Raw genomic sequence first — 12030 nt, forward strand, 5'->3', positions numbered from 1 at the left:
ATCTGTTTGTTTGCGATTTGAGAGGGTATACAAGCAGCGTCCTCCAGGTCTGACTAGTCGTCCGTGATCTTGGCGAGGTGTACCGTGACCAGGAGAAGCGACGCGATACCTTTCGCCCTGGAAACGAGCCAACTTCGTCTCGAGGGCAAGGACAGCTTCAGTCAATTGATCACGCCATAATTTCTGCTACATACGTACGAAATCACCGACCACGGAGGTCGCCGTAATTTTATCACGCACCGTTTATTATACGTGTGAACTAGTTTCCCAGAGATTACATAGGAATATGTATTACATCGTTGATACCTTTTCATATTCTCTTCTCTGTCTTAGCTGGTATTCATGTCTCTGTTACAACTCATTTGTCGGTAATTAAATTTACAAGTGCCAATTACCAGGCTCTCGCGCTGTCTTAATGCATTAACAAGGTGTTCCGCGCGCTTTGAATTCTACGCGAGTCTTCCTTTCGATAGGAATCTTCCCTGAATGGATCGGCTCAAAATAGACGAGGAAGATTTATTTTTGAATAATACCTTTGCATCAATTGTTCAAGAACCTTTAGCCCGGAAATCTAATATTCTGATTCAACACTCACTTCTTTCAGGTAGAAATTTAACAAGGAACTTTAAAGAAAGTTATACTGACGCACTCAGTTACCGTAACCTTTGACAAAGCTTCGATGCACATGACGAAACTTTCCCCTAACCGTTGAAAGCGTTATTTATGACAGCAGGGAGATCGTTTGGAAGGCTGTCGAAATATCGTAGGGTATAAAAAAGATGCTTATTTATGGAAGTTTGTTAAGGTGGATGCATCGATGTTTGAAAACATGCTTCCGATGTTTCTGAGAGCAACCCACGTACATACATCGTAGAGCTCAGCTGATCGGTTCTCGTGGTGGTGCTTTGGATTGAAGAACTGGTGGGTGGTCATCCAGGTGGTAGGTGCGCGCGGAGAAGAGCTCGCAAAAGGGGTTGGTTATAGGAGGGTTGGAGAGACAGGAAGCACGAAGCACGGCGTGGAGAAGGCGCGGTCGTGTGCGTCTGCGCGCGATTCGGTCGGTGGGTCGGTCGGTCGGTCGGTCGGTCGGTCGTCGGGTATTGATTTTCATAGGAGCACCGCCACACACGTAATTCCACCACGTAAACGCGTATACATGCATTCACGACTATTGACTGGTTGGCTGCTTTTACCAAATATCTGCGTAAAATTTCACAATCGCAGATTCTCCACACGCTGAATCGACTCATTCCAGTGTTACGCCTGCGAGAGAATTGCAAAACTTTGTTGATCTTTGACCTTGCTCGCCTTGTATCGTCTTTATCGACTGTTCGTTAGCATATCTTGTGGTTCTTCCTTTCGAAAGTACGTGACTCTCGTTTATTCTGTTCTCTCATTCTCTCTTAAAAATGCATGTGTACATCTGCTGGGTATTTGTGTTTCTCGGTCCAGCATGTACACGTGACGTAAACTAAAGCAATTGACAATCGTTCGATAGAAAACAGACCTTAATTTCGTTACTGATATTTCGCAATTACCTGGATTTAATTAAGCCACTGGGTAACTCGATTATATTCATGGAGCCGTGTTCGAGGTTTTTTTAGTTAGAACGTAGAGAAGCATTTTAAGAATGGTCGTTTAATCTGTCGTTTACTCTTCAACGTTGCAGAACGTTCCAGCCCACAAACAAGGAGCTGCGCGGGCCACACAGCGAGCCAAGAGGAAGTGCGTTCGTAGAAGATAGTTAAATCGTCAGGCACCCGACAAGATGCCTGCTCCGGCACCAACACAGGGTACGGTGGAGGGTGGCCCACCTCGCACCGAATTGCAGGAATTACAATTAAAGGCCGATCAAACTACAGATGAGGTAGGTGTATTCTTTGATACTTGATATTCTTTCGACGTCTTTCATAATGATTGATTCTTTCAATTGATTCATTTAGGAAATCCGTACTATTACGTATCAATGAGATTTCGCAATGTTCCACATTAGAGGAGATTTATCTACCGTTTGACAATGATGCAATTTTTTTTTTATTAATTCTTCGTTTAACACGTGCATTGTCCGTTGCTCCAAATACTTGTTAATTCATTAATTTGTTTGTTTGCGTTAGAACTCACATTGTAATTTATACGCATTGCTTAATCCACGTGACGCGTTCTGTTTCAGTCCTTGGAAAGTACGAGGCGTATGCTGGCACTATGCGAGGAGGTGAGTTCGTCTCATCCCTATGAAACTATTCTCTTCTATTTACGCATTAACCTTCATCCTCGATCATCCTCGGTACTAATCCTCGATCCTCGTTACTATAGCGATTTATTCCCGGAGTTTTTACTCCCAGATTTTGTATCATAGAAATTATAGAAGTCTAATTGTCGCTGGTAAAATCGTTGCGTGTTATATCGCGGCAAAGATGGGCGTCATGGTCAATCCCCGGGTGAACTTGACGGTGTGCAGTTGAAGGGACAAAGTCAGACGAAAAGGAATTAAAAAAAAGGATGAAAACGCGCTGGAGAGAGGTGGGCAAAATACTATTTCGGCTAGCCCGAATAAAAACACTGAAGTTATATTATACTTTTATGTATACGAGAGAGAACCAAGTGTAAGTTGCATTCGAACGAACGTAACAAAGATCTTTCTACATATAGCGAAGGCAGATAAATTTTATGTAGCGTTAAAGAATCTTGAAATAGTATTTGACCCAGCTCTGGCGCCAAAAGCATTCTTCGTTCCTATAATACTTCTATAAATTTTGAACAGTATGTAGTCAGCGGAAGTAAATAATAGCCATATCCGGGATAGCGTGGCTTTGTAACGTGGATTTTTTCGTTACGAAAGCAAAAAGAGACATTTTCCTCTTAAAGAAAGAAGTGGAGAAAAAAGAAAGTTATCGCACGGCTGCCAAGCAATTTATATGTCCGTTCCCATTGGGATCGCCGTGAATGTACTCGGAAGAATTGTAAGACGACGCATCGACGCGGTCCGAGACGGTAATCCGCAGCACGAATGCACGCGATAACAATGTCATGTCATTATAAATTCGCTTCGTGCTAACCTTGATACATCGCACGCGAAATATCTTTTGCTTCATCAGTCACGGAATGAGGAAGATATCAAGCTGATAAAAAATCTATCGAAAGTAAAATGAAACGTGTGCGTTCGTGCGCGTGTTTTCGTGTGTTCTGTCTACGTTCTTCAGCTCCGCATTTTTCTTCCCATGCATAATTATTCGTTGTCTATGCTCGTATCTTGGATATCTATTCTCGATATATGTATGTTACGTCTCTATAAGTGTGTGCGGAACTATTACTGTGTACATCCGATGTCTTCATTCTTTTCCCGTCTAACTTGTCATTTATTGTCGAAGGAGCGAACGTAATCGACACCTAATAACCCGGATGTAAATTATCTCTTATTCGCGTGATCTTCATTTTATTCAGGAAAACGATTCTTTCAAAGACAACATATCTCTGAATCGTGTTTTAAAATGTTCCTTTACACCATGTAGAATACTAAAATCCATAGGTGAAGAGATCAAGATGCGATGAGGTTAAAAGGTTGTTGCGTCGCTCCATTCCAATTTCTTTTGCTACTTATTTGTGGCTGCACTAATTAGCACGTGTCGCATTTCGAGCACTGGAGACGTCAACAACTATTTGTAGTGTACGTACATACTTTATACGCAGGATGCCATTAAAAGAAAGCTATCCGTACCTATAAATATATATATATATATTTTTATATATATACGTATATGAAATTGCTGTCAATGTCAGTCAATTTGTTCGAGATATTCGAGCTTCGAGAGGCTTCGAATGTGCAAAGACAATTAGGACAAGCACAAAAAAGTTAGACAAAAAAAAAAAAGATGAGAAAAGGTCTCTTAATGCTACCAGTGGTGGAGCATATCTTTTTTCAGCAACGGTGAATTCCAACGCACGCACTGGGTCTTCTGGAAAGGACGCTATGGAAAACAGAGAACGTTTTTGATACGATAAAAGATTTAGAAAGAATGAAGGAACATCGATGATTGCGCGGTATTATTTAATAATTTTATCGTACCGTATACGTGTCGTAACGTATACGTAAAGATGACGTGGTTCTATCTTTTTATACGTTGCGTAGAACATTCTCGATGATTACAGTCGTAGCGATTAAGACAGAGGGTAATAGGGCTTTTTTGTGTGATTTCCTATTCTTGTATCTCTTTCGCTCTTTTCTACTCTTCCTACAACCTCTCCCTGTTCTTTCTTTCTTTTTTGTTTCGAATTCTTCTCGATCTGTCTTGTCCATTTCTTGTCTGTTTTCAATGAAATCACGACGAGGATGAAAGAGTTTCTTCGCATCGATTTTTGATTAATATTGTTGAAACGGTCGAGAAGGATGTGTTCAACTTTCGGAACACGAAGATATCGGAAGAATATAACGATCCTCTTGTATGTACGTGCACAATCCTCTTTCAGTTGCTTCCGTCTCCCCCTTCCTCTTTTCTGTTACTCTTTATCTTTGTCTCCATGCAACTTGTATGCAAACATGCAACGTTTTCTTTCCCATTGTGAATCACATTCAAGAAAATATCGAGTCGACGATCGTATTTAAGGAATTCTTTTACACTTTTTCTATAAACGTGTTTCCAAGTTATTTAAACGAAGAAATTTCAAGGTATTTGGCAAATCTTTAATGAAGGAACCCATTAAGGAATTAATTCGACCAGCAATGTATTAGGAAGAAGAAAGAATCGATCGTCGAGTCGAGAACAAAAGGGCTCGCCTCGACTGAAGCGTGAAAGCCTCTAGGGAACGTCTATGATTCTCTCTTCTCATAGTTTGTCAAGCGATTGTCTATTAGAGGCTGGCCGAGACAGGTAAACGACAGTAAAACAACAGCTCTGATCTCGACGAAAGAAAGAAGGATCGTTTCTCGATTTTTGGTCTGCGAATCGAGAAAAGAGCGCGCATAATCGGCAACTTCTGTCGCTGCTACCAATGTAATCCGTGTTGCTGGCTGAACCGGGCATTTATCAATATTGTCCGTGTTGCTGGCTGTGTATGTATGTGTTTTCACGTGTGCGGTGTGTGCCCACGTGTGTGTTTGCTTGCTTAAAATTCAACAACTACACTCGCTTGCTCGATCGCCCGCTTGCTTGCCATCGCAAACTTCCTGAAACCAAATGTATACCGGAAATTTATATTATATTATATTTTTACAAGGCACACGTTAGTTATTAATACTGATTATTACTCGATTGATTAATTTCAACAAAAGTAGTTTAACTTTTACACTATCGATTTTTCTAACGTCGCCGGTATACTTTCTAAGTTCTGGAGAAGTTTGTTGCTTATTCGCTTGCAGAGTTCCCGAAGCAAAGTTAAATCGAGAACGCGATGTCCTCCAGTGACATTGGTCGCGTGCATGTAGGTTGTCATACGGGATAGCTTGTTACAATTTCCCCTGTGAAAGAGAACACCGATCGTCTGATAAATAGTCTTATTTTCGCAAAAACCGATGGCTGTTATCATCTTCGCGAACTTTGCTGCCTATCTGCCTTGGCTGTATGGCTGCCTGTGTGTGTTTGCCTGTCCTCCGCGAGAACACTCTTCATTTTCTCTCTATCTCTCTTCCTTTTCAATGCATCGTGCTGTCACTTTTCTGGTCCGGTATCATTCTATATCGATACTCCGTTGATCTCTGTTGCGCACAACCACAATTCACTCACCACTCACAGAAACACAGCTCGCATACGAGAGATTCGCACGCGAACAGAGAGGTAGCCCGTTGAAATTTTCTATCTGCCCGATCGATCTCGTTCGGTTTCAGGGGGAAAGCTACTTTGCTGTTCGTACAGTCATCGATGCCATGCGAGTCTCCATGCCATCCCCTTATTCTCCTCGTTTCTTTCGTTCTTTTATTTGGTATGCTTTCAGCCGCAGTCTCGTCGCGACTCTAGCCGATCGTTCTCGTCTTGTTTGTCGTTTGTTCCGTGTCACCGTGTAGAAAAGATGCCATTCACATGCCTATGCATCATCCACCACCATCACCACCACCACCACCACCACCACCATCACCACCACCACCACCGCCACCACCATACGACCGATCAAAAACTCTTCCACTTCTCGTTCTTAACTCTTTCTTTATATATGCACCCGATATTCGACCAAAGAGTATTTACCCGAGTAAAAGAGCGTAACGACGCGACGGTATTTCTCAGTGATACTCACGAGTAGAAACGTAGCGAGGATAAATTCAATATCCGGTAAATACTCGAAAACCAAAACTTGAAATTCAACGGCTCGCTCTATCTCGTTTTGATTTTCTTTCTCTCTTTTTCTGAAACTTCATGCACATTTCCTACGTGGATGAATGCGCACGCTTCTCTTTCAAGCTGAACGAGGAAAGGAGCAAAGAACTTCTTTTGTTTCCGTTCTCGTGACCGACTAAATAAAAGCGTTCTGGAGAAGCTCATCCTTAATTAGTTCCGCCGGCTACTGTCGAACATTAATGTGGATGATAATTATATAGCACGATTCCCTTGCAGTCTCCAGTTTAATATTTTTTGTCTTTTTTTTCTCTTTGGAAGTCTACTTTCTGTATCTTTCGCGATTCGTTTGAATCAGAGCTCGTTCGTTTGGCTGAAACGAGAGAGCATAAGAACGAACGCGTCCGGATTAATGTCGGTCTCCAGCTCTCTTGCTAGGAGGCTTGCTTCGAACTGCAAAGGAAGAAGATAAGCGTCGTTTGTTGAAAACGACGATCACGGCAACGTTTCCTCCTTCGAAAGGCACGGCTCCTTTTCTTTGCTCATCTGGTCATTCGCCGCTCTCTTCATGCTCTCCCTTCCGTTCCTTTCCATTTCTCTGTGTGCGTGTGTTCTACTTTGTATTTATTTAAGTGTCTTTCGTCCGTTTGAGTCCCGAGAATTCTCGTATCTGGAACACGAGAAAAACGGTTTCCTAGAGAATCGACAAATTTGGTATCTTTCTACATACTCCCGGTGATAGTCGACGCTTATCTTTGAGAAATGATCAACATTCTCGCGACTCAAAATGTGACCGAGACCTTTCGTTTTTGTATTGCGCATTTTCGATTTACTTTACTTCTCCATAGAAAAAAGAAAAAGAAAAAATGCTATATATTATGTATCGTTCTGTATTCTGCGGTACTTTCTTTACATACACTATATATATATGTATTGTGAATTTCCTTTTCATTCGTGTATATTCAGTCTCCTAGACTCTTCGAGTAGTATCTTCTCTATTTCTCTGACTCTGTTTTTTTTTTCTTTTTTTCTATCTGTTTCTCTTTTTTTCTTGCTCGACCTCTCTTCTTCGCGTGGATTTCCTTTTCTTCCTTCCATTCGGTGAACGGAGGAAGAACGGTGGAATGACCGGCGATGGAAGAGAACGAGATTCCTCCCAACGAAAAAAAGAGCGGTTCTTTTTAACCCGTCACGCGCTACTGAAACAGAACAAAATGAGTACGTACAAAAAAACATTAAACGAAAGTAACGTAATAATAATAACAATACAGAGAAAAGAATCAAAATCAGTGCGAGCCTTCACGCTTGTAATGAAATCTCGATTAGCCAGAAGGAAGATCTGACAAATAATAATAGAAAAAAAGTAAAGTAAATAAATAAACCTACAACAACGGCGACGACAGTTACAGAGCAACAGGAACAACAACAACTACAACAACAACAACATCGTCATGATCGATAACAACATCAAGAACAACAACAGCAACAACAAGCGACAAGCCTAATCTAGAGATCGAGAAATATACTCATTCGAACCATAAAATAATAATGCCAGTAACGTGTTAGTTCGTAAACGTTTCGTTACGTGTCCACCTGTCTGCCCACCTGTCTTTGCATCACAGGCAGGATAATATATATATATATGTAAATATATTAACACGTGTGTATATATATATTATTACAATCGTCTACGTCGTGAGCGCGTCAAAGGCTTTAACAAATCCGCAGATATTAAAAAAAGCGTCGGATTTAGACCCATCGAGAACGAAACTGATAAACATGAAAAAAAAAGAAAAAAACGAACGAGATACTATTAAAAATAATCGATTTTTCTCGTCTTTTTCGTTGATGTCGCGGATACTTAGCCCGATCCGGTCACGATATATATCCAGCACAGTTTTGTCAAAATATACCTTAACTTGTTTTGCCCACTTCTATCCATCGACTTCCGTTACAGTTCCGACTCTCCGTTTTCTACCTACCGTAATACTATTATACTACTAATATACTACTAATATTACTATACTATATACTTACTAAAAAGAAAAAAAAAAAGAAAAAAAACAACTCTCTAACACTGGTGGTGGTTGTCTGTGTTGTGCTGCCTCTGTCTGTCGTAGAGCAAGGAGGCTGGCATCCGTACTCTGGTCGCACTCGATGACCAGGGAGGTGAGTGAATCGCTTTTTAGCCATATAAGTAAAACAACATGAAGGAACCTCGGCTTTTTCTCACAGATTACATAACAATTGAACTGTGTCTCGTGGCACACCTGACCTCAGCACAAAATTGTACCTTTCCTCTCTCCTTCCGGTGTCCTTCGATCGTTCCTGTGGTGAAAATCTCACTGCACGCACGGAAGATCACGGGGGGAATACCGAATATCGCGTGGATCCCTCGAGGACACCCTTTCTACCATCTTGTCTTCTGTCGTCCAATCGGTCGCGTTCCTTATCTATATATTTTCCTCTTCTCTTTTCTATGTTTCGTCTCTATTCCTTTTTTCCATTTTATCGTCCAACATTGTTCTCGACGATTCCGTTCCCCCGTACTCTTCCAACTCTGGCTCTAAAAATCGATAGGTACTTCGCCACGGTCGCTTATCTCGAGAACACTCGTGACCTCCTGACCTTTTTTTTCGCAGAGAGAGATTCGTTAACACGTCTCTACGCGTCTCTATCCGTTCTCTTTTTCATTTTCACCTTTCTCCGATAATAGTTCGAAAGGTATTTTATGATTTTGCGTTTCGCGTCGCCGATCGATACGCATCGTCGAAGGTATCTATCCTCGTTAGCTATGGTCGATACGGGTTTAAGTGTCGACTTAACGTGTCACGGTTCGCCGGCTGGTTACGGCCGAAGAGACCGAAAGCGAATTACCAAGCCATCGATCGATCTGCTCGTGATGTATACTATCCATCTTTCCTTCTCAGTTTTTTGCCCTTTCTATTTTTCAACCGGTCTGTTTATTCGTTATACGGGTCGTAGGAAGGCATCCTTTTAATAGAGTATCCTGTGTACCGTGAAGCGCGAAGAAACACCCTCGATCGCATTTCCGATCGATCGTGCTCCACCTCGCACGCTTTTGCTACGACAAACCAGATATATCCCCCCTTGGTTTGTCTCTTGAAATTCTTCCGCGAATTGACCTGTTCTTGGCTAATCGACCCGATCAAAGTTTCTCGCGTTCAACCAGCGGACGTTCTCTTTCTATATTTTTCTTTTTCCGTTCTCTCTCTCTCTCTCTCTTATTTCTCTTTTTTTCTCCACCTACTACTACGTCGTATATACACTGTCATGAAAACTTCTAGAATTATACACGCAACTCCCTGCTCGGTGAAGTATTTTGCAACGAGAAAGTAGCGGTAGATTTGCTTTTTAAATGCGGGTTAGAATATACATATAGCGGAAGTATCGAACGAGACAGTGCGAATTCGCGGTTGACGATGAAAAGCGACAGCCAACTACCACTGTACAGCTGTACTATACAAAATACTACTACTATTAATACTACTACTTAGTACTACTACTATGTTATTACCGTTACTACGATTACTAGTATTACACCATCAACACTATTAATACTGTTTTGTTCTTTACAATTGATCAAGTACAAAAGTATTGGGAAACAATATTATTCGAATGTTCTTCAAAAGATTGTATTAAGTTTACATTTAAAATAGCATTTAAGAATGCTTAGAATAAAGTAATTCTATTAAAAGACAATCGATTTCCCTAGATTTTTGTACAGATAACTAGAATACGACACTGCTCACTAATTACTTACTTATGCGACAAAGACACTGACTATCACAAACACTTAATTGCTGGTGCTGCTATTGCTGCTGCTGCTGTCAGTACACGAATATTCGATATCCGAGAACGCTGTTATCGAATCAAATCTGTACAGAGCATCATGCGCGGGATCAAGTTGACTCGTTTATAACGCCCTGTTTTGTTTCTTCGTCCCTTTGTGTGTCTACGATATTTTTCTCCTTTTCGCCCTTCTACGGTCTTTCTACTTACTAATATAACCCTTTCTTCGTGTGTCCATTTCTCTCATTTTCTCTTTATATATCTATATATATATATATCTTTATTTCCCTATTTCTCGACAGCCTCCTCTCTTTTTCTATACACAGCGATTAAGTACTCGAACCGTAGACGTGTATCTCGTGTATATATGTATGCATCTCGACTAGACGCATACGTATGTATTTTGTCAGTCTCTCTCTCTCTCTCTCTCTCTCTCTCTCTTTCTCTCTTTCTCTCTCTCTCTCTTTCTCTTCCTTACCTCTCACAAATACACACGTTCTTTCTTGGATTGTGTATCTTTTTTTACTTCGTAGCCAAACACGAAGCTTCTAGCTGTGTCGCTTTATCAGTCAACGTGTAATACGTACATATTGTTTATATATCTATTCATATATATGAATATACGTATCGAATCTATAGATAATGTTATATACATATATCACGTATGTGTATGTATATAAAACCTATGTACCTCATATTCTTTAGTGTACAAAACCCAAAACAATTACTTAATGAAGCTCCCTATCTATCTTCTTCTTCTCACCTTCTGTGTATATATATATATGTATATATGTACTTTACACGTACACATGTCTGTATGTACATACATATATGTATACACGTACGTATATTCTAACTCTGTTTTTGATTTCTTTTTACCTTGATTTATACCCTTCTGCATCAAATGTAGGTACTTTTTGTCGACCGTCGTCTTACCAAGCAGGTGTTATATTGTCCTCCGCTTTTTATCTGCGAGTTTACCGATGCCGTCGTGTACATATTATTATTATTATTATTATTATTATTATTATTATTATTATTATTATTATTATCATCATCGTTATTATTATTATTATCATCATTATTATTACCATCATTATTATTATTATTATTATTATTGCTTTGTTACTATTATGTATCATGCATATAATACTAGCGATTGTGCGATTATAGTTATCGAGTCAAGGTCGGATAAAAGTAGCACGCGATTCGTGTAATGCTTTTTACTGATCGAGACAGAGATGCAACGACGAAGGGGAAAAAAAGAAGTAAGAAAGCGGCGAGACTCGAGACATTTTCTCACCGCCCGTTCTTTCCTGTTGTATCATAGTTGTGCTTCGTCAGCTCGGTATATTTATACCCACGTAGAATTCTGATTTTCTTATATACGTAGGTCTCCGCTACGTTCTCATCTTCGAAGCTGCCAAATATCAGTATTATATATCGTTGTCTCTTGCGAAAATCACCTTACGTATATATACTTAGCAGTGCGATGCGCATGGTGCAAACAGACGCGTCGACGTCGACGTCGTCGTCGTCGTGTGGAAGTTTGACGAAATTCATGTAAATTTTCTAGCGCTAGTATAACTCGATCCCACTTGTTTCGCTCTGATTAGCTACGATCTCATTATTATCATTCTTATCATTCTTTTATACGCGCCACCACTCCTTTATCTTTTCGTCGTTATTATTGTATTCTCATATGTTATGTTCTAATTTACCATCGCGTTCAAGGTGTCCGTCCATGAGAAATTATCTGAATCAATATCAGAAATCGAGGGAAACAGTCTTTTCACATTCATTTTCATGGACGTACATCTTGGACAGAACCATTTTCTTTCGTAGATAAATATGAAATTTTTATTTTATTACAACCTGGCACGTTTTGTCACACGACTCGGGTTTCGTGGAGTTCCATCGAATTTCACGAGCCAGAAGAAAATAGATACGAGAAATG

The 12030-nt window shown here is 40.3% G+C and overlaps 1 protein-coding gene across 10 annotated transcripts in view; it reads left to right on the top strand.

Annotated features, from left to right (window-relative positions):
• LOC126921774 (synaptosomal-associated protein 25) overlaps positions 1 to 12030 on the top strand; it is a 28668-nt gene that overhangs the window by 3662 nt on the left and 12976 nt on the right. For 4 of the 10 annotated variants that reach the window (XM_050733632.1, XM_050733629.1, XM_050733631.1 and 1 more), the window contains exons 2-4: positions 1670 to 1867; positions 2171 to 2212; positions 8381 to 8429. In XM_050733632.1, the coding sequence (XP_050589589.1) occupies positions 1769 to 1867; positions 2171 to 2212; positions 8381 to 8429 (190 nt within the window). In that variant the 5' untranslated portion in view covers positions 1670 to 1768. Of the gene's footprint in view, positions 1 to 1118; positions 1366 to 1669; positions 1868 to 2170; positions 2213 to 8380; positions 8430 to 12030 lie in introns of those variants that run through there. The other 6 variants (XM_050733635.1, XM_050733630.1, XM_050733634.1 and 3 more) reach the window with 3 other exon arrangements.

The sequence above is a fragment of the Bombus affinis genome, chromosome 11, assembly GCF_024516045.1.
Source record: "Bombus affinis isolate iyBomAffi1 chromosome 11, iyBomAffi1.2, whole genome shotgun sequence".
Taxonomy (NCBI): Eukaryota; Metazoa; Arthropoda; class Insecta; order Hymenoptera; family Apidae; genus Bombus; species Bombus affinis.